We start from the raw sequence: 24576 nt of genomic DNA, 5'->3' as shown, positions 1-24576 counted from the left end.
ATGGTAGAAACAGATCTAGTTTTCAAGCAAAGACAGCATCTTATTATGAGAATCATATAATAATAATAATTAATATACACTCCTCCTCTACATATCAAGAAAGGAAGTAAATTGAATGGATCGGAAATCTTCTTTGTGCTAATAATGAGGTTGTAGAAATGGAACTTACCATATTTAAAGCAACGCTATGAGGATCATATGGGTAAATGCATAACAGAAGGAAAGGATTAGGAAGATGAAGGTGTCTTTGCATTGTTTGGAAATGTCTTTTGAAAGATACTGATGTTAAATTTTATTTAAAGAGGGATTTTTAAGCTGCAGCTCTGCACCATTAATTTCACAATCTTGGATGGAATTCCTTACATTGGATATGTCTGGGAACATACTATGCTTCTAAATAAGAATTTTAATTCCAGATGCAAAATAAAACAGTCCAGAGCCATAAAGAGATTGAATTTATAAAATAAATATTGCTGTATTTGTGTTGAAAGAGTGAGTGTAACTATATTTGTTCAAGCTGCCTTGCTTATAGGGCCTGTAGAACTGCAAATGGGACCTGCTGTGGAGAAAGGCTGATCTTGAACCAGCTTGGTTATATCATGACAGCTCCTCAATTACTGGAACTCCCAGAGGTGGTGATACCCAGCAGTGGGCTTTGTGTCACAGTAGGACAAAAAGGTTTGGAGCAGTAGCCTAGTTCTTGAGCATGTTGTTTAAGGCTCTGAGCAAACTCAAGAAGACATTCAGTTCATATTTGCAAATGTGTTTGCAGTCATAGGCTTGCTTACTCTGGGGAGTAGCATGATATTAAAATGCTATGTGTTAAAACAAGGGTGTTGGGAAAGCACTGTCACCAGGACATTCAAAATGCCATCTCTGGAAAATACTGTCTTGGACTCTGCCATAGAATTAACAGTGAGCAGTCGATCTGATTACAACTGAATTATTTTCATTTATAAAGCAACTATTTAGATACACACACATATATTTAGTATACATATTAATCCATATTAGATAGGAATTTTGAAGTACTACACGAGCCTTCTTCATATTTTAGATATTCTTAAGAAATCTTTCCCACAATTTCAAATGTTCAGTTAAACAAGAATGTTCATTTTATATGCATATTTCTCTTTTTAAAATATCTTGATGTATTTAAAGAAAAAAGAATTGATACGTTGTATGATTTACAGTCTTGGAAAAAAATAACATAGTCATAACTTTGCAGTTTTTGTGATGCATGAAGATCAGATTTTTTAATGTTGGTTAATGCTTTACTAATTAAAGTGTGCATGTTAATTAAAGCAGAGGCTAATGTTAATTACCTATATTAATGGAATCTCATGTAGCACCTGCCTGAAGCAATGGGTTCAATTTTCAAAATATCTCAATTAAGGCTGAAACTTTTGATTTGCATCTAGTAGGGTTTCAATTAACTGCATTGCAAACTTAAATAACACACTTAAAGGGATAATATCACCAATCACATGCAGCACAGTGGAATTGGTCGGTTCAATTATTGACTACGGCTATGAGAGCTTTAGCAGTTGGTAGGTAAGTACTATGGTATTGGCAAGTGATTATTGTCTAGGGCTGTCATCACTTCTGTGGCTGTTGTAAGAGAGATGTTAAATTGCTGTACTTGGGTCTCACTGCAATTCCATTGTTGAGGGAGACAAAAATAGAATGATGTTTGCTCACATCCAGCATTTAATGGTGAAGATTCAGCTTGTTCCTCTGAAATAAATGGCCACTGTTCCATGACATGCTAAGGCATTTTATCAAATGAGAAAGCAGCATTTGTGATAAAGTGCACAGTGTTGCAGTGTACTTCTCAGCCAAGCCAAGAGATGTGATTGTATTCCCAATCTCTGTTTCAGCCACCACAGCATTACGTGTTGACATAGGAGCTTTTAATGAGCAGCTTCAGGAAGCGATTAACAAAGCACTAGAAATAGATGCAATCATGCTGATTGGAAATTCTACCTAAGCTCCATAAACAAGACCGTAATGTCCTGCTACCATACAACTTTCTATGGTAATTATTTCTGATAGCTCCAAGATTTGAACTTTTAATCGGAGTCTACTCCAATAAGACATTGATGGTTCAGTTGTAATGAAACCAAGATCCACAAAAAGCATGCCAACTTGTTTTATTTGGACAGACAAATGAAAAATCTTTGTAGGGTTCTGTGGTAGGATCTAAATTTTGTTTGTACATGTAAGGCACAAGTTTCTTCAAGCATAATTCCTATGTGGCCTCTGTGAAAACTAGCTCCTAGAGTCAGTTTTCAACCACTCTCAGCAAAGAACCCGGAGCACAAGGTTAACCTGTGGTTATATTATCAGGATCTCTTACCTATACCTGTATATTTTCCTGCTAAAAATGTCCTTAGGCCCTTGGACCATCTCACTACAGGGGGTGCTGCCCATCTGGATAATAGATTGCCTATGCCTATTAATAAAAGCTGTAATATTCAATGGCAACACTCAGGCTTAATGTCTCCATTTTAATTAATTTTCTGACTAAAAGCAAAAAAATCTTCACAGTATCAGTCAGTCTGTTTAAGGAATTTGTGCGGTTAGAATAAAACCCTTCTACAAAGCTGCATTTAAAATACTTGATTTAAAATATCGTGACGACCCTTGACTTATGAATTATCAGTTTGTGACCTCTCTTAGGTCTAGATTAATCATCTTGTAAGATTTTTGTTGTTATATTCAGTTCTAAGGAGCCTGTGTCCCACATCATGTTGCAAGGTCATTAGGTGGTTTAGAACTCACACTATTTTTTTGTCTCTGGAAACAAATTAAGGACTATCGTAATCTGAGTGCCCAGAATCAGCAGGTTCAACTTCTTCAACAGTATAATATTTTTACATGTACTCTGTCGTCACAGAGTATTGTCTTAATTATGGTTACTGGAAATGTGTATATTTTAATCAAAGCTTTCCCTTCACAGATATTTTTTTGGAGTAGTTCTACTTCAGATTCATTGAGTCAACATACATCTTATTTTAGCTGGGTCAGGTGTTAAAATAAAAAGATGCAGTGGATATGCATATCGCACATTATTGTCTTCCAGTTATACTTCTTAATATTGCTTGAAGGAAAAAGATTTAATTATGCAATTATATAGTCACACAAACATTTCTCACATACATATGTCATCGTTTGGACATCTACAACTTGAGAGGGTTAATTTTGCTGTTCTCAGTCTACTTTAGACCTGACTGCTTTTCCTTGTGAAAACATTTGTTCATATCCATGTAAATATCTGTATAAATTGAAGTAAAAAAAGCCAAATGTCTCCTGTTCATTGAACCCTTGGTAGCACAGAATACTGGAACAATAAATCTGGTATTAATTCAACACTTTACCACATTCTAAATGAGAAATAATACAGCACCAAACAGGCAGTATCTTGTGTAATGGTCATGTCTTTGATGAAAATCTGTTGAAATCATTGTATTTACAAGATTACTGAGTTTAGATCTCTCTGGGAATTAGTTGGCCGAAAGGCACTTAGCCAATTAAGGCTATTGGAAAAAATGAAAGCAATCCAACCTCAAGCTCTCTGAAAGGAATCTTTAACACCATTTACTTTTCTAGCTGTATAGGGACTATAACATAGTACTTTCAATATCTTGGCTATACTTGGCTTGGTTTTATTTGGCTGGGGTAGTTTTGTTACATTCGTATATTTATTTCTCTTGAATAAGAGTGAGAAAAAGTTTAATTGTTCAAATTACAAAACAACTTCCTGAAAATTTTTTCAGCAGTATCATTGTATTAGGGAACAAGGTGGCCATACAACTTTGCATGGATTTGTGTTGGTGATGATTTGAAAGGGACATTTCTTATTTTTACATTTTAGCATATGTACTCCCCCCAGAATGTTTGCTTTATGAGTAGGTGAAGACCTCATGGGCTTTAGCCAGATCAGCTACGCATGTTCGGGCCTGGAGTAGTGACAGATTTGTAACTGAGGTCTTGGGGAAGAGTAAAACAACTAGGAGTACATAAAATGCACTTGGTTACACTGTGGTGTTGTCATCAAAATATGGAAAGAGTAAATAGGTTGAATCACGCTAGACAGTCATGGGCTAGAACGTGTGGTGTATTTTTCAAAGGGGTCACATAAGACCCAATTGTACTGTCTGTATTCTGGTAAAATTCCCTTTTACACTGTCAAAAGCTTCCCTAAATACAGTATCTAAAGAATTTGAGTGCTGGATATTGGCTTTTCTTTTAAAGTCTTTTTGGAGCTTTGACACACATAACATAGATGTGAATCAAAATCTACCTTAAAGTGCTGAGATAAAAGGTTTCCACTAAATTTTCTATTGGTAATGCAATAAAGTGTTATCACATTAGAATCCTTGTCAAAGTAAGGTGTCTAACATATTTCTGAAAAGGAAGCATTCATGGAAAAAGTTTTTATTATTAGAAAAGAGATTCCACTTCTGTTATATTTTAGAGCTTTAATTGTTCTCTTACTTTCTCTTGGCCTTGAACAGTTTCTTTACATGAGTGGATCATATCTTAATATTTATATATATATATATATAAACTGAGAGGGTTTAAAATAATTTTATATCACATCTGTTTTTACTGCATGTTGCTGCATGTCTCTAGAGGCATACAGCATTTTTATTTTCAAGTAAATTTATATTGGTTACAGTCTCCAGCTGTTTTAGATATAGGATCATTTCCTGTTGGTACAGTTTCCAGGACAATTCCCTTTTTTTCTTCTCAGAAGAATGAGAAATTTAATTTAACAAAGACATCCTATAATTGCCTTTGTATCTAGCAAGGTATCTAGCAATCTAAATATTTTATTTTATTTAAAACATCTGTCTACATAATATCATATGACTATACAAGCCTATATCAGCCTTCTGAAAGACAGCTGCTGCCACTTTTATTTAATTTATAAGAGACCAACAAAATTGCTCCTTAAGATAAAGCCCGTCTGCCACTGAGTCATATATAAAAAAATTGTGCAAGATGAAAATTGCTTGCATTTACAGTTCTTGTTAAACTAATCTAGGTCTTTTTCAAATTTAGAAGCATCGCTTTTCCTCCCCCCCCCAGTCACTATGGAAACATAGGAGCTTTACATATACATTTTTTAGAAGCTCATTTTATTAAGATTGAAGGTACATTTCTTCTTAAGATGAAATGCAAACTAGAGTCACATCTTCTTGCTCACTTGTAGGATCTAGTTATCTCCCACTATCTTAATTTTCACAAACATTTGGTGCAAATTGTACAGGTCAGAATTTTCATGTAGGTTTTTGGAAAATATATAGGGGAAGTGATAATGTCCATATAGATAGTTATCTGGTTTGTGTTACTAAGCTTTTTTCGCAGTGATTGTAAACTGTTTCTTTGTATGAAGCAACTCATACTGAAAAGAAAATGTTTAATAGATAGTATCAATTTAGACACAGCAGCTGTCCTAGAAAAATAGAAATAGGCATTCTGCAGTATGTGTAAATAAGACAAGTTTACCTTTTCCAGAGAAGTAATCAAAATACTCCTTTTTGGAGAACTAAGAGTATGAAAGGAAAATGTTTATGGTTCCCTACTGGCACACAGTTATGATTGACAGGAAAAACCAACATGTATGCCACATGAGACATCTTGTTCAGGAACTTTCAGGAGGGTAGTAAATTGGTGTTGGCACAAACACAAAAAAATAAAATGACTTGATTCAGCAGTTTTCAATTCTAAATCCCCAGGCTCCAAAGAAAGAAGTAAATATTCATCAAATGATCAAAATTTATATTGATTTTTATTCCGCATTAGCAGCTCAAAGTCAAGATTCTTGACAGGGTGGATGTCGGTTTGAATGATTCTCTTTGAAATAAAGATACAGGCACTGGGCTGAGTGCTACTGTGCATTCCTGAACCATAGGAAAAGACTATTAGAACCCTAGGAAGCTAAATTTTTTAAAGAATAGTATAAAGGCATGCTTGTTCTGTACTGTTTTGATAACTAAATTGTTGTTATTAGTATGTAAAGTAATTCCTGTTGTTCCTGCTTTACTCCATCCTTTCCATTATCATATAAGGACAACTTTTCTATAGTACTTCAAAGGGGAATGGTAGTTCACGTGCTATAGTAACCGAGTTAATATCAGCACTTCCCAAAGTAGGTGTATTTTAGAGTGAAGCGCTAGTCTGACAGAGGAAAGGAAGCAAAGATTGTATCTGCACATTATACATCTTTAATTTTGCAGTTTCTGCCAGGAAGTAAATAAAGATCTGGGGGGGGGGGGGGGATTGGGGGAGGGGATGGGGGAAGGAGGATGGAAATCCAGGGGAAGACAGTCTGAGTATGAATGCAGCACTGAAACACAAATGTGATGACTGTGATTACCGAGCTGTGAGATTTAATGAGAAAGCCTGTATTAGAGCGAAGTAGAAAATCATAACCAGTCCTCTGGTCTAGAGGAGTATAATTGGATCTCAGTCCCCAGCAAAAATGTAAATAAATAAGTTAGTGATGTTTTTAACAAACTTTAGTATATTGAGAATAAAAGGGGAAGTTATGTCCATTACTGTAATATTGCAGTATATGTGGGGGTTTTTAAGTACCTCAGCTTGCATTAAAATGAGATTCATTGTCATAAAATGGAAGACGAGAATAATACGTGTGTGTTTGGGGGGGGGGTGGTGTTTAAATAAAAAGCAAAGTGAGGCAGAAATACTGTAACTATCAAAGTGTTAACAAATTTCCCAAATGTCCTAGGTGCTTACAATTCAGCAAACATCTTTAACAGCATAGCTTTAAAATTAAATTTTACAAACATTATGGGTAATGCTTTAATAGTATGCAAATTGCAATGAAGTCAGCAGCAGCAAAGCTGACCTCTCAGCAATACAAATATTTTATGTTTAAAACAGTTATCTTTTTACAGTTCCCTCTACCTCGGTAGGTGTCAGGTGCTTCAAGAGGCTCCTCATCTGAGGCTCATAAATAAACTCAAAGGAGCAGCAGTCTGTGCCTGCTTTTCATACGTGGCAAGGCAGTTGTACAAACCAACATATTAAGCTGTATGTTTTGGCATTGCTACAATATTTACTAAGATTTTTACTATTAATATATTTTTTAAATTTTATCAAAATTATTTTTTGAACTTTCTGTTTCTAATTTTCCTCAAAAAATATATATATGGATATTACATATATATGGGTAGGGAAAATAATTTACAGGAAAAAATACTTAGCTGTTATTAAATAAATTAATTAATTAACAGGTAGTTTTCATTGTCTTTCATAGTCTGCCTGTTCTTACTTAATCTTACAGTGGAGACAGAATCACATGTTCATAACTGCACAATTTTATATGATTAATAATTCAATATCAAAAAAGCTATTTAAAAAACTAGATTATTTTCTCCCTATATGAGAAGAAAAGGTGATTTTAATTTATGGGGAAAAATAAAACCCAAACCAACCAAAAATACTTACACTGTACAGTAAGAAAATGTTCCCATCTCTAGGGGTAATGTAACATCAAATGGGCTATGTAGGCATGGAAAGAATCTCCTTCAATTTCAGGACAAGTCAAATAACCATTTAGTGAGTCATTGAGATACCCTCAGTGTTGGAGTTTGCACTTGAAAATGTTTGACACTGTTGAGCCTCTCAAAATATTGAATCAAAAGGAGGCTTTAGAACAAACCTGCAATTTTGTGAATTGGTATGTATAAGAAATTTTGGAACTAGTTGCTAAATATATATACATTTTTAATGATTATGTCAATGAATATGAAATGTTTCTCAAGCACATAGAAGCTTAAAAAGGAGCTACTCAGGAAAAAAAAATCAAACTGTTTACACAGTACTTAATAATTACTATGTAACATGCTCACATATGATGTAGTATTACACCAAAAATGTGATATGGCATCATCTTACAAATAATTTCTACATTTTATGTAGGTTCCTTTCAGCATAAATAATAGAATTACACAAAAATCTCTGTTCATTAAAAGATGTCAGGAATACTTTCTACAGTATGGTGAAATAAATTAAGTCAAAGTGTATTAGCAAAGTAACTTCATATTCGTATATTGCAAGCTTAAAGAAGTAAATAATTACCTTCTATTTACTCCCAAATGAGATTTTTCAATATAACAAATTCAGATAACTTGGAAGCCACTTTCTACAAATAAGTCATCAGGTTTCACTTCACCGTAAGGCAGTACAGCTCCCAACTGTGAGAAAAGAGATTTCTCCAAAATATGCACAAAGTAGGTCTCTGAGCAAAATTTCCAGGGCTGTAACATTTTTATATTAGCTCAGTCATGCCTCCCTGGGATGTGTTGGGTAGTTTTCCCTAGGAGGTATTTGTTGTGCAATACCTACCTTCCCTCATTTTTAAATAGAAATGTACGTGTCAATCTGCTGCAGAGATGGGGGCGGGGGAACATACACCATCACTCTGGAATTTCGCTTGCACACTTGTGCTGTCCTGAATTCTGAACATCTGTACCTTTCACCTTCAGGGCATGGCTATTTTGAATGCCAGGCCCTGCAGATGGAGTTAGGGGCACTGCCTGTCCACACAGTTTGGAACACAAGCCTCTTTGAGGTGGGTGACTTTTGGAAATATCAGTGCTTTGGATGATAGGCAGGTGCTTTGACAATCTCTTTTTAAGCCACTTCATTGCTCTAAAAGTGCAAACAGAGGGAATGGTAGGAACAATCAAAACTGTGCAAATAGTGGAGGTTTTAATTAAGTAAGATTAAGTTTACAATTTTAGTGCATTGAGAAAAGACTTTCTGTGTCTGACTAGTCTTTTTTCTTCTTGACTACTCGATCTTAAGGCTGGCCCAGAGAGGTACTGAACCTTCTTGTTCAAGTACAACATAGCTGTATTCTGACCTGCTGTAATAAATTGTTTTCTTTGCCAGGCAGGAAAAAAAAAACAACAAGCCAAAAGGTTGTGTTGATGAATTGCTATTTTAATAGGAGAAATTCTTCTGGGTTTGTAAGAATGAGACTGTTTGGGCTTACAGTTCCTGTAGCATGCGAAGAGGTGTCACTGATGTAGCTGGAAGCCACACAGCAGTTTTGAGACAGTGCACTCTGTTATGTTGATGGGTTCATCTGGATCTGCGTACTTGTTAATTCTGCCTAGTTTTAGCAAGCACGGTTTTGTCATCCCAGCCCCTTCTGTTGTTCCCACATGGCCCCCGATTATTACATGCTCTTCTTTTACATCCTGACTGTCACTTTCTTGTTCTGCAGGCTGGAGATGCAGCCCTGCAAGACAAGAAAGCTAGCAGAAGATACTAGCCATTGTTCAATTCCCATTCTTTTTTTTCGCCTCGCAATTTTGGGATGCTATTGTCAGTAACTATTCACAGTCTTGGGAGTCTCTGGAGAGGTTAATCCTTTCATACTTTTCTTCAATGTTTTTTGGTATTTGTGATATAGGGAACTTCTCTGGGTACATAGCTGAGACCTGTTTGATGCACAGGGCATGCCATGCTCTTGTGTTGTATTTAATGTTACACTGAACAGAACAAAGGCAGGGGGACAGTCAGGAATTAGACACCAGAGGTCCAGATTTTAAATTAACACCATGATCAGGACATCTCCATGGATTTGGTCAGACTGTGCTGCTGAGGCCATGCTGCTGATTGCATTTGCACTCCACAGTCCTGAAGTCGCAGGTCATGTTCCTAATCTTTATAACAAAACAGCAAAACCCCCTATGTATTTCTGAAAGCTAAGGGAAACCCTGCAAAAAGGTATTGCTGTTATTTACTGGCTTATTTTTTCTTTTTTTCCGTTATTTCTTTTGGCTTTGGGAACTGCCTGAAGTTCTGCTTGCTATAACATAACACTTCTCTATCTAGAATTTCATTTTATGGCTCCTGTGGACAGGTTTAAAATTCACTGTGCCATTAAGGCACAAGGTTTAGGTACGTTGATAAGTAAGAATGTTGTTGCCTTGTAATTTTGCTCATTCTGTGTGGAGGTTTCACATTGTTGTGATGGTTTTACTACACTGAAAAACAAAGTGATAAAGTTATTACCAATATAAAAGCATTTCTGAGATTTATGATGATAAAAACACTTTGCTAAGATTTTAACTGGTAACAAGCATGCCCTGATTAACAGAATTAATTTCCTGCATGATCAAAACACAGCGTGTCCTTTGTAATAGGACTATCAAATGTTCAGCTCTCAGTAAACACATTTTATGATACAGGATTACATTTCAATCTGAATCAGTCCTGAAGAGAGTGCGTAAGATGAAGGATGGAAGAGGCAGGGGAGCCAAAAGCAAGAAGGGTAAGAGACTAAGAAAAAAGGCAATTGAAACAAGGTCCCTGTTTTAACTATGCAGAGGGAGAGGAAAAAAAGAGAAAAGAAAAAAAAAACAATACAGAAGATGAGAGTTACTATCTTACTTCAATGACAAACCCAAATGCCTACATTTAGGGTAAAAGCAGTACTTCCAAGAACTCACTTGAAGTCCAAGAAGCCTAACACTGCCAAGGAGTGGACTCAATGACCTTAAAAGTCATTTCCAGCCTAAATAATTCTTTGATTCTGTTATGCAATGCCATTTAAAGTGCCAGGCTGAGTTCTTGGAAGTACTGCTTCATCCCTAAGTGTTTTCAGCAACAGAAGACTTATTGGCCAGTTGTGGGAATGGAGTGATGGATGATCAAATCCTGCTTGCCTAAGAACTCTTTCCATAAGGTACATCTGCATGGAAGATATTTTGAGCTGTGTACTCCTCAACATAATTTTATACAGTAGTTGGAACTGTGTCAGAGCCAGGGTCAGTTTCATGTCCTGTAATGAAGCCTTCGCCATGGCTTTATAATGTGGAGAAATACAGTATTGTGACAGAAAACAACAAAAAATGCTTTACAACTTAGATATAACCACATAAATGCTACTGTAATCAACTTAATTCTGGTAAGGAATTAGTCCTGATTTTATCTCTCAAGAAATTCACCAATTACAGAGATACAGAGTGCCAAGTTAGGAAGTGCTTCCTTTAGAATGGTGCAGCTGAGCTTGCACTTCTACAAAATATACATATAGGTGAATCTTCCAAGTCTGCATGCTGCATATGCCATATGACTGCCTCCTTGTTTGTCAGAAACTGGAATATGTGCTTTGATCTAAAAGACAATGTTTTTATCCTGCTCAAGTTCAACTAATGGCAAAGGAACTGTACTATGTCTGTATTTCATATGTAATCCTGTAGTAATTTCAGTCTAGTGCGGCAGTGCTATAACTTTTCTGCAGCACTGTAGAGAAAGGATAAGGCAGGATAGGATACTTTCATGATCCAAATTCAGCTGAATGTATTACAATTTGTCTATGTAAGACATAGAATAGTTTACTTACAGTAACATGGTTCATAGCAAAAGACGTGCTCCCTAGGAAACACTGTCTGAAAATATTTTCCTTTCAACACCAATTCAGTGATATTTATTCTACTACATTCCAATATAAAATATTTAAAAATTTGCAGCAGAACAATACTAGTGGTGAATTCTCATCTCTGATTTACATTGGTGTAAATTTTTAGTCTCTCATTTGACACTCCATGTACAATATAACCTTTAAATCTCCTTCCTCCCATAGTAACAGCCATCATCCGTTGTCTTGTCTTTCTCCACTTCAGAATAAGGTCATTCTAACATGTAGGTCTAACAAGAAATACAATGTATGTTCATTGATTTGTATTGTCACTGATTACCCTGTTGTGTTATATAGTGATCTGTATAGTAAAGGACATTCTATGTTGTCATGCCAAGCCAGTCTTAAGGAACAGATTCTGCACCCCAGGCTCCCTCCGTTTATTTATAAGGTCTTACTTTTTAGAAAATGAGCTTTCTGACAATAGCCTTGAAACTATTTACCATTATTAATTGATTGCTAGAACTGAATATTTGGCACTACTATAGAATTTTTTCAGTTTTCCCGGAGAGACTACTGTTTTTTCATAGTCTTGTTCAGAGATTGGATCCCCCAGGCTCAGGAAAATGAGAACATTTTGTCATTTGATTATTGGAAATATCTCCATTTAATTTACAACAGAATATTGTAAACTCACTCCATCTTAGTAGGACAGTGATGTTTAGAGAATCTGTGCAAGTATGTAACCAGACCATCAACAGCATCTTTACTGTTGTGTTTTTTTTTTTTTTCTGAAAATACAGTCACTTCAAAAAGGACCATGAAATACAAAATAACTGCTGAGTATTGTTCCATGGCATTTTTTTTCCTGTGTTCAGTTTTTCACTGATTCTGACTTGCTACACCTGAGACAAAAGAGGAAAGTTCATGTCACTTCTAAGATGGGGCACAAAGAGTAAATGAATTATTTCCTTCCACCATATTTCTGTTACATACTTGTGGGATGATACATATCTCAGTAGACTTTCTCAGGATTTGCTAGATATCTGTGTGCATTAACATTGAGTTCATACAGCAGTATTAAGTAACCAGAAAGCATATTCAGGACAATCTGCAAATGCCCAGTTAAATAAGCTAGAAGATAAAGCAAGTAGTTTTTCTATATTTGATGAGCAATTTAAAAAGTTGCTACTTTATTCTATCAGAATACTTCAAAACTAGTCCTTCAATTTCACTAAATATTTTAAGCGGAAAATAAACTGCCATAGATTAATATATATCTGTGCTTGTACTATTTTCTAGACTGTGCCTTGTGCCTGTTTGTTCAGCTTCTGCAGAATGTAGGTTTTTGAGACTTAAACTAATCAATACCGACTCGAGGTCTTCAAAGCCTCTTTGGATTTGCAGTTGATATCAGTAGAACAGGGACAAAAAAAAATGCTTAAGTACAGCAGTGAGATAGATGAATTCATACAGAAAAGAAATCAGAGAGATCCATCTGAAACTCTATGCTGTCTGAGTTTGAGTGGTAAGTATTCACAATACTTGAAGACAGAAATTGTGTTTAAAAACAAACATGGTTGATTTATAGAAGGATCATATTTCTGAGGTACAAGAACTGGGACACAATTACTTGTATTCAGGATTCATAAAGTATGCTATTGATGGAGTTCATAATCCTCAGTACAAGAGGGTCCTTACAGCTGTGAGGAAAAAATATTAGATTCTCATTCATCCCTCTCCATATATTTACTTACCTTTTCCATCTTTTTTTTTCCTTTCCCCACTATTCTGTTTTATTCTTTTTTTTCTCCCATTTTTTGTATACATTAATGATTTGTGTCTTTACAAGTATTTTTTGCAAAAGAGCAGAGGATGAAAAATCTGTGTAAAGCTGCTTTTCTTATTTTTCTCATTTCATATTTTAAAATCATGAGGAAATTATAGGGAGGGCAATTAGAAAAAATATGTATCTCAAGTATTGGGGTAGTTTGCCACATGTTCATAATTGCTCAGAGTTGGGTTTTAATTTCTGAACATGGGTTTAATGAGGTTACAGTGTAGTCTACATGTGATAGCCCTCCTTTTGGAGTACTAGTTCAAGGTGGGGAGGGAGGCAATTGTGGACATAAGTTCAACAACAGCCAAAAACATCCAACCAACCAGACAAACAGAAACAACAGTGAAAAAAGCACACAAAACCCATGGGGAAAAAAGTATGTACTACTTATCTTAACTTCCAAACCCATCCTGAAAATCAGGGAAATTATTTCCTTAAAGTTTTCCACAAGATTTTACCTCTTGGCTTAAAACAATCAGAAATTATTTTAATTGATAATGTAATTTTTTAAGGAAGATACTGGTCATTCACAACAGGGCTTTAGATCTACAGTGTCATGTCAACCATAACTAAATAAAAGTAGCCAGTGAATAACTGCTTTCTGGTAAGAATAAATTAAAAGAATGAATTCATACACTTATGTGGACAATGCAAAATACTCATCTGGAAGATCAGTCTTGCTGGTGAAGAATCATTACAATAGAGATACTTGATCAGGAACGTCTGTATACTATGGGATTGTTTATTAACTTAAAGGAAAATGTACATGGGGTGGAAGGGGAAGAGGACGTTGATGATGTTTGGGAAGGTGATGTGGTTTGTTTATTTGCTGTTTTTTGATAATTTCTGAGTTACATAAAGAGCAGTTTTAATTATAGTTTCTGAAAAAAAATGTTTAATAGCTGTCTTAAATGTTGATGTTTTATTCTAACTGGACAGTCCCAATTAGTCTTGTAGTCAGGTAATCCTTCTTCATTGGTAACCCTGTGTAGTTTAATTTTTCACTATTTTAGACTGGGTATGAAAGCCTTGTATTTCCTTTATGTAACCACTAAAAGCCCTGCATGTTTTACTTGGATTTTTTTCCTTCTGTGTCTTTCAAAAATTTCTGGCATTTTTTGGTGTTTTGTTTTGTTTTCTTTTTAATTTCTCAAAAACATATTGGGGCTTACTGCCATACATAACCAATTTCATGATAAGAAGCAATTGAGAAAGCTATAAATGTCTGAAAGGGAAATTTTAAAAGAAAATGGAATTTCCAAATCAGCCACACTATTACTCAGCAAAAATTGCACCAAGACAAGGGATAAGGAAATATACATAACTTTTATTACCACAAGCTTATGAAGGCATTGCAACCTTCCTTCAGACTTTCCCCGCTGACGTTCTTCAGTGCCCATTTCCATTCACTTGCCTGCATTTTTCCTAGATTTTTGCAGATTTCCCTTCTCTCTATCCCTTTCACTGCTTTCTCTTTAGATTGGTAACTGTATTGTGCTGTCAGCAGCCAACTTTTTGCTTCCCTGCCTCCTGCAGTAGAAAATTTTCTCTATGCTTGCTGCATTTGCTTTCCATAGGACCAAATAGTTAAGTAGGCTTTCTCCCCCTAATGGAAATATGATTATGTAGTTACACAGAAGTACCAGTTTTTGAAGCATTATCAGAATTGTTGCTGTGTTTTTCTTTTGGTGAGGCATATTAAAAGAAAACAATAGCATATTAGTCCAAAAGTGCTTTTGAACTTACTCTACCCTCTGGTTTTGTCCTGTTCCTAGGGGCAAGTGTGGCAAAGAGCAGATTTCATCTGGTTCCCTGAGCCCCAGAATCAAACTGATCACCACAGCTGCAATAAATAAAGTGTCTGTTCAATAACTTATGATACCAAATATTATTCAGCATTCCCCTGGACAGGCCCAGTGTCTGATGGAACACAGCACCTCTCACTTACTGCCTTTTTCCTTGCAATTAAAATTGCTGAGTAATCAGTGGACACCAGATAGGGGAAAGCAGAATGTGAATAACGCCAATATGCTTAGTTTTGTTTACATTTAATATTTAAAACAAACATACCAATAGCAATATAGCTTTCATTAATTATGAAGCACAGGCAATGAGTTAACACTGCCAGTCTTGAAGCCTGTAAGAAGTATAATTTTATGTATCTGCCTGTTCTGGCATAGTGTGTGATTTCTAATATCTTTTTCATTCAAGTCCAGACATTTTTATGCAGCATTTGATTGGATCTCGCATGGAATATATAGCACGTTCTCTGAGAGAAACCTAAATAGTTCAGTTCTAGCATTTAGGAATACATTGTACTTTTATCTGACTTAATGGTTACAGCCTTTTTGACTATCATGCAAGGAAAAAAATGATGGTGTGTTTCATTTGATTAAAATAGTTGCACTCCAGAAAACATTTGTTTTAAATGCATTCTTTCTGGATTTCTTTTTTTTAAAGTTCTATTGTGTTTTTTTCTCTCTTTGTTTTCTTTCTCTAGGCTGAGGTTCAGCTATGCTATCTGGAAGCACAAAGAGATGCTGTCGAACAGATGTCCTTAAAGCTGTACAGTGAGCAGTACAACAGTAGTAGCAAGCGAAAGGAAGAGTTTGCTGATATGTCAAAAGTTCACACAGTGGGAAGTAATGGGTAGGAAACTATTCTTTTTGTTGATTTATTCTCACTGATCTGTATTTTTTTTTTACATGATATACTTTTTCTTACTTCTTGTTAACCAGAGGTTTTTTTTCCTAGGCCAAAAGGCAGGGGGGAAAATATCTGTCTCACTCTCTTTTTTTTTGTTTTCATATATGAATGCAAAAAATTAATGAGTTCTGGATAATTTATCAAAATAAAGGTTGGTTCATAGGACTTCCTAATGTTGTCTAACAGCAATCCATTATTTTGATTTTAAAACATTTTATGTGTCCTTTTGCTTCAGGCTTTTCCCCTGCAATGGCTTCCTGTCTTTTGATTGCTTAGCATCTTCCAAGGAAGCATCTTTATAATGTATTAGTATCTCTGCAAGACAATTCTCTATACTCATTATTCTATTAGTGACTAGAGAATACGAATGTGAAGCCATTCACTTATAGTTCACCTGTTTGAACGATCTCAATTTTGTACGTCTAGAAAGCTCTGATTTAACTGTTTTCTCTTTAATTGCTCATTTCAGTCTGTCTTTTAATAAATGTAAACACACATAATGTATATATAAAAGAACTCTTTCTTAATAGTTTGATCAAAGAATCTTGGACAAATTAATCACTGGCTTATTCTAAAATGGATTCTTGCGGCCTCTCCCTTTTTCACAACAAAGAAAACTTGGAGTTCTGGTTTACAACTTTTTCTTGAAGTTTCGTTGAAAACCGTATCTTCCAATTGCTAGCTCCCCTAAATGAACATAAGATTAAGCCTGTGAGTTCATAATAGTGTGGAACAAATGCAATTTGAAGGAGCCAACTAGTGCACATTGTTTTGGTACACTGTCATCCTGATACAAGGTTTTTCATAACCAGTAAATACAGTAGAACTTTTACCCGCAGTTTCCCGTGCAAGAAAAGTCATTGACCAAGGTGTTCATGAGGTTTTTTTATCTCCAGAACTTCCTTTTCCAATTCTTTACTCAATGTTGAGGTCTTGGAAACACAGTTTTATTAAATTACCAACTGTAAAGATAAATGAGCCTTGTAAACATCCCCTCTTATTATACGGAAAGATGACTGTTTTAGAAAAGTTGATGTGGGCTAATTATGTAGGATTACTGAGATCTTGATTACATATGCAGAAATCTGTCAGATTCTCAAACACGACAGTGCAGCTAGTGCCAACCATAAAAATAATTTGTTCAGAATTGGTGTGTATATGTATATAAATGTGCACTGGGGGCTACATATTCAAAAACGGCTTCTAATTTTGCAGCCACAATTGAATGTGAGCCAGACTTAAGGTTGGAATTTTGTGGGAGATGTGAGACAGTAAGACATCAACAGACATTTGATTTTATTGAGGATAGAAGATATAAAGCTTCAAGCCTCTTGGAAAAGTTGTGTTTATAATTCTACATACCATACGTGTAAAGCATATAGGCTCTTAAATGCACTTGTTTGCACTTGTAATTACATGCTTATTACTGGGAATGGTAATCTCCTAGTGTTCCCTACCTTTTCTGGGCTGTGGCCAACTTTCCAGGCCCTTAGGTCCATTCCAGCCCTTAGAGGCTCAGCAGAGGTTTACGGGACCAAAGGACTGGAGGGAGACTTACACAGTACCATGTATTCAGCCATTATAGAAACTGGAGTGGGCTGAACTCAGATGGAAAACTTCCAGTTGAACCAGTCTGAGGTATTATATTGAAGATGATAGAAATGCCTTTCAACTCTTTGAAAATGCAGTGATAGAACATTTCCATATTGCATAAAAACTGTGGACAAACCAACTGTGGACAGGAATTCCAAAGCAGGGTGACCTAGCTAGAGACTGAGATCTCCTCGGAGAAGGAGCCATTTGCACAATTGGGAAAATTAAGGTACCTGTCCATTAGCTGTTTTGGAAGTTTGACCTAGGAGAGTGTCTACAGGGAGAACAAGAGTAGTAGTAAATGAAGAATTGTTTATATAGCAGGGGAAAGATTTGGGAAGTGGCATTATGTAGGAAGTAGATAAACTGAGATAGGTAAGGCAGGATCTGCAGAAGAGTGTGATGACAGTGGGTGTATAAAGAGCGGATTTCCTGCAGAACAGTGATCCTGTTACAACAGCAATAGTGTTCTCATGTATGTGCATGGAAATGGGTAAAGTGGCAATGAAAGAGAACTAATATCCACTGCAGGAGAACACCAGCTGGTCAGGCAGCAAGAGGTAACCAAGAGCAGTTGAGAGTAGCTATAAAACATTATAGTAGATCTGGCTGGAGATACTGCATCCCCTCAAAATCAGGGAGGAATTTATACAGGTACTGTTGGGAGATACGGTTACAATATTTACACCACCGTTGCACAACCTGAAGGACCTGGGATCCTGTCATCATCTAGTATTGGACCTTCATGAAGGAGACTTAGAGATAAATGTATTAAAAAGGGTTTCAAGTATGCACAATATTAAGGCAGTTTCAAACTTATTAAGGTCAGAGCTCTGATTTCTCCTCTATCCTTCTAATAAAAACATGTGCATGGAAAGAAGTTCCAAAAAATGATGACCCAGAAACTTGAAAAAATTTTTGTCTGCCTGATATTTTTGGGTAGGCATACCAATGTGTTTACAATAGTTTTAAATACCATGTGAGTTATGCCATCAAAGAAATAATACAAACTGTGTGTCAAACATGAGGAAAAAGGCTGATGGAAATAGCTTCACATTCCTTTTTATTTATTAATGCCACAGACGAACTGGTTTTCTCATGAGAAAGGTGCTCATGAATTTTCATTCAAAATAATAAATTGATGTCCACATTTTAAGAAATATGTTTAGGGTTCAAGGGATTAGACATGCAACTCTGCATATCTGATTCCCTGTTTACCAAGACAAAATATTTTTCTTAATGTCATTTCAGTTATTATGTAGCTAATGGTTTTATCTTATTAACTGACAAACCTATATTAAGGAAGCTGTAGTTACTTGTCCTTTAGCTAATATTATAACATTCTTCTTGGCAATGATTGGGTAGCCTTAATGGGGGGATTTTGGTTTTGGTTGGGGGTTTTTTTTATAATAAACATATGACCTAATTTATTCTTTATTAGCAATTGCTAGATTTCAATAATCAACCAAAAATCAGATCTTTCCTATAGTTCTTGCATCTGTACTACACATCATTATTTCAGGAGTTATGCTTTCCCTGATTCTGCCTGTGGCAATATGAAAAAAATAATCTGCTAAGCCCAGGAAAAATAGATTCTGAATAAAAAAGAAATATTCAATATAACACAGAAATACTGACAGGTACATTTTAATCTTAGCCTGTCATTGATCCTACAACTGCTGGATTTTCTGACTATCTTTTCAGCAGCTTAGTAACTTACATCCTCTTCCAAATGGTAATTTAATAGTAATCAGTAGATCTCACATTTAGATGTGAGATTAATTTTAAAAACAAAGATTTTTTTTTTTTTTTGCTTAAAGTTACTTCAGAACTATTAACAATTTCACAATATTTTTTTTTAAAAGTCATAGATAATGCTTTGCAATCTGGCTTCACTATCTTCATGCTCAGGCAAATAACTTTGATTAAAAATTACTTTATTTTACAGCAGAAAACAAACCAAAACCCCCCCAAAGTACAGGCAGGTTATGTAAACTGTAGGGGAAAAAAAAATCCCCATTACATCTTGCATATTTTCCTGGGCTTTATCCAGTGAATCCTATTTCTCTTTCTCAGTTGTTTAGAACTTTAGCTAGAAATCAACATGTTCAGCTGGTTCCTAGTGCTTATCTCAGTTTTATAAAGGTCAGGGAAAAGTGCTTTTGTGTTCTTTAAAATGTTGATTCATTCTGTAACACCAATAAATTGACAGAATTGGACCACAACTAAGAGGTGGTAGATGCAAAGCAAGTGTTTGGATCCAGCGCGTGTTCTGCCCATTCAAGTACAATCCCATTCAACTTCCTGGTGCAGTTCCAATGGCATCCCATCCCATTCTGGCAGGAATGGGTCATGAATGTAGGCTTTGATTCCCATCATCTTCATATCTTGATTTAGATTTCCATGGGTACAAACAAACCAAGTCCAACAGAATCTGTACAGATTTATATAGGATTAAAACATATGTTGTAAAAACCGCCTGTCACTTTTATCTCTTGGGATAATATTTGGATAAGACTGAAGGGAAAAAAAAAAGGAGCAGTAGATGCTGAAGATACAGAATGGTTATACAGTTTTCTGAGGAAGGGATAAAGATTCAGTATCACTGTAAATACACCATTCAAAATGGAGTTTAGTTTTATGATATCTGAGTCAAATACCTCCTGAAACAGGAGAAAAGCCCTGAACTCCAAATGAAACTATTATATTTCAACAATAGTAACTTGCCCTTTTATGCTTGCTTTTCTTTATAATAGCATCATCGCTTACCTTCTCAGGGCAGCAGGCAATTTTAAGTAAGTGCACCTCATAAATTATTGAGTAAAAGTAGACTAAGTACAGTGGATTAAACTAGAGAGTTACTTCAGAAGCAGGAATCAACATTTGTGCATTATACAAGACTTCCTTTGTTGTCAACTCATTGAAAATAATACCACAGAAGGCAAATGCTTTCTTCTCTCATGCTTGCTTTCTTGCAGAAAGACATTTCTACTTGTCACAACTTTATCTATAAGCTTTCAAAATTGCCGTGCATGCAGCACTCAATAACTGAAACTGCAATAGCATTAATAACACTAAAACATGTTTAGTTTATCATTTCTCTGTTGAAATGCTACTAATTTTTTTAATGGCATGGTTAAAAAGTTGTTAATAATTGGAGAAATTGGCTTTCGTGGAACATGCACTATTGTTTGATCAATATGGGGTTTTTTGATACTACTGACAAGGCTTTTGTTAGTTCCAGTTTTGCAAGTTTGAACATCCCTTTTCAAGGGGTATCTTTCTGATGAACGTGCAGTTTTTCAGCATCTACCTTCTGTCTTGTATCACAGTGTTTTAGAAGAATCTATGCTTTACTTATTCACTAGGCTTTCAATAGAGAATCACATTAATCCTTTTAAGCTCCTTATTCTAATGATTTATTTTGTTGAAAACCGTAGTGATCCTCCTTTGAATTTTAATGATTGCTGGCTATTCAAGGATTCATTGTTTTGACTTCCTGTCCTTACCTTTGTTTCTTACATGTCTGTAGGGAACACCTGTCTAATACTGTATCTGGCCTTAGTTCTCACTGGCTTACCATATTCACTCAAGCCTATCTTAAGGCGTTAAGTTGAAATGCTAGCTACTCATCCATGAAAATAAATGTAGGATATTTACAGAGATAGGCAGATAGACAGCAGAGGAATGGCTGAATGGATTGAGTCATTTTTCGATGAAAATAATATTTTTATATGAATTATATCAAGATGATCGTTGCAAAGTTTGCTCAATATAAAGTCAGCACTTCAAAAAACAATAAACAGCAACATCTATGGGGGATTTCTATTTCAAAATTTTTGAAGCCAGCGTAGTACGCCAACCGTTGTCAGGATTTGGCATTAGCTGTTGAATTTAGGTCATGGCACTGGCTTAAATTGGATTTCAGTTTTCATTTTCATCCACTCTGTATAAATACAGAATGTCTCTTTAGAAATATAACTAGGAACATCATGAGTTTTCAAGAATATATTATTCTAATACAAGATTTTAACAACTACACAGTATTTATGCATAATACATTTTGTTCCTTATCTACAGCCTTTTGGACTTTGATTCAGAATACCAGGAGCTCTGGGATTGGCTGATTGACATGGAATCCATTGTGATGGACAGCCATGACCTGATGATGTCAGAGGAGCAGCAGCAGCATCTTTACAAGGTTAGCGCTACCGTTACTGCCTTTACCTAGCTATAGAAGATCTGATTAGCTTGACAAGTCTTTCTCTCACAGGATATCGCTGCGTTCATTGTATGTATCATGGTGTCTATTAGAATTCCCTTCCCTGTCCCCAACCTCATTTCCATCCCCTGTGCGCTGACAGGCTGCACCGACATCATAATTGCAAGAAAGTTCCCTTTATCACATTCTATTTGGTGTAATTCTATAGAAGGACAAAGATTTGTCTTCAAGATGAATAGAAATAAATGAAACTGCATTAATAAATAGACTGAAACAAAATGAAGGAAAAAAATGAAATGGTAGCATTTAACAAAATGTGTTTTGATTGGAGCTTTCAGCTGGATTTTTATCCACCTTTCAGACCTCTTCTGGGAAGAAAGAAATTTGCCTTGATTTTGGTTTGGTGCTGCCAGGATACAGGACTTTTCAATTTAATTTTTATTAGTTATACATAAAGCAGACATTGTCATGTTAAGTCATCGCACTTGCTTGTGATTTCAGCAGGATGATTTTGAATTTGCATATTGATTATAGGGTCTTCATCTAACATACATACATACCTACCTACATACTTATACACACACACGCGCGTGGTGTCTTTTATTTGGCTGGAAAGCTTTATCACTTCTTTTAGCTAGACAGTACTTTTAAGGACTTGCCCAAAATGTGTGATTTTATATTAAAATTGATTCAGACTTTTGTGTGTGTATGAGAAGCTGTAGTCTATGGTCTTGGGGGGGATGGGGTGGTCGAAGGGAAAGAAAGGAGGGGCTTTTGACAGAAATACCAGGCTGCAGTAAATCTTCCTCATTTAGGCAATTTTTATTGGAGTAATTCTGACAGTTGTCATCCTTGAATTGCTTTGAGCATATGGCATATTTCAAAGAGCAGATTGTGAATCATAAAAAATAAAATTAATAACTAACCACAGAATCAGCAACAGTATAATGACAAGAAACAACTACCCTCTAGCTTTTTTTTTATTTCTTATCAAATAAATGGTACATTCAAGGTCAAATAGAAGTTGTTTTCTTTCTTCTATGATTGCCTGATTTGAGAATTTCTTAAATGGAATTATTTTTTTTTCTTTCGCATCCTAATTTTTTGATGGTCTTCTTGCATTTTACTCCTTCCAATTTTACTCTTTTCATGTGAGAAAGGGTTGTCACATGACTTAAAATACACTTATATATGGAAATGCAGTTCAGGTCCAAACTATTTTAGACTTCAAGTGAGTTTAACTCAGTGGCCTCCATTTCTTGTTTTTACAGTCATTTCTTATTTTTGCTAATGCCTTTTTCCTTACCTTCTAAATCAGACTTAATCTCACATTAATGGTCCTGGCCCTGACTAGGCACAGAAATGAACACTGTCAGAAATGGGTAAAAAATTTCTCTTAGTACTATACTAAATAAATCAATAAACATACATTTTAAGGAAACAATCCATCAATCAATATGAAAGGAACGAAGCTTAAGCATCCAGCCCAGGCATTTTAGGTGCTATTTGGGATACTCCCCTTTCTAATACCCAAATGTAACCATTAAAAATAATTATAGATGGCAAGACTGGGATAATAATGTATGGTGAGAGGAATAAAAGAGGGCAATAATTTAAGAATTAGTTAGCAGTACAGTATTGTAGATAAACGAGGAATATTGTATATTCAAAATGGGAAGTAATAGTCTCTTAATATTATGAAATTCTATATTATGATAGGCATGACACTTCTGAATGCAGTTTGTTCCAGAGAGAGTGGCTGAGTCTGTAGCCTGTGCAGCACAAACCAGCTCTGCTTCCAAAGCACATGCAGCTTATTTGCTCTGCAGTTTCCACAGAGAAGGTATCTGCTCGTCCTTAGAGGCCCCATCTCAAAAGGAGCTATCTGGTCACTGCAAAACCGCTCAAAAAGGGTGGAAGCAGACTGCCTGCCCTCTTGCAGTGATATTCTTTGCATATTCCTTTCTAGTGAAAGCAGCAAGGAAATTGTTAAGGATTGAAGAAAAGACTTAACTAGAAATGTGGATTTTGGTTAAGAGATGACTAAGGAGTGCCCATAAAGCAGGAATGTTTGCAGGTAATGTAAAAAGCTTGAGTGCATAGCATTAAGATTTATTAGCCTTTCAAAAAAAACCAAACCCACCTTCCAAAGAAGTGTTGAGAGCCCCATAATTTCAGACATTTAAAAGTAGACAAAAGAAAACATTAGCAAATGTAATTGAGGGAACAGTTCTGTATTAGCAAAGAGGGATCAGATAAATCACTATGTCTTTATCATCCTCACAGATTCACATAACAATGAATCATGCCCTCAAAAACAGTATTAATAGTTTTATAAAACTAGCCTAGCAAACCTCTTTTTAATCAATATCTGACACCCTTTTTATTTGGAGGCTCTTACAGAGTGGTGGATGCTCTAGTGCTCATGACTGAGGGAACACAGCCATTCTGGTCTGTAGGGAGAGAAATCTGCAAAGAGAAATTCAGGCAGCTATTATTATCATCAGGATTCCTCAATGATGGGGGTGTTATGAAAACACAGGTCTTGCTTTAGTTATTTTTTATCAGTTACAGCTTCAAATGTGAACCTGCTAATTGCACTCTGCATTTTGGTGGATTCTCCTAAACCCACAGATTCCTCTTCTCGGTTATTGAGCTGACAAGTAATTGCACCTCTGAGCCAGCTCAGCAAGCTGCCTCTGCCAGGGAACCTGCTGTGGTATCACTATTACCAACAGTAATCATTGCCCCTAAGGAGTCTATGAATGGGAAGGAGCAATGATAAAACAGGTAAATCAGAAGGGA

At 35.7% G+C, this 24576-nt stretch overlaps 1 protein-coding gene across 1 annotated transcript in view; it reads left to right on the top strand.

Annotated features, from left to right (window-relative positions):
• AKAP6 (A-kinase anchoring protein 6) overlaps positions 1-24576 on the top strand; it is a gene marked incomplete at its 5' end in the record, with an annotated part of 228335 nt that overhangs the window by 124334 nt on the left and 79425 nt on the right. The window contains 2 exons of the mRNA XM_084264174.1: positions 15751-15899; positions 21630-21750. Coding sequence (XP_084120300.1) covers positions 15751-15899; positions 21630-21750 — 270 coding nt within the window. The remainder of the gene's footprint in view (positions 1-15750; positions 15900-21629; positions 21751-24576) is intronic.

The sequence above is a fragment of the Gallinula chloropus genome (genome assembly GCF_964237585.1).
Source record: "Gallinula chloropus genome assembly, chromosome: 4".
Lineage (NCBI taxonomy): Eukaryota > Metazoa > Chordata > Aves > Gruiformes > Rallidae > Gallinula > Gallinula chloropus.
This window is presented reverse-complemented; position numbering and strand designations above follow the sequence as displayed.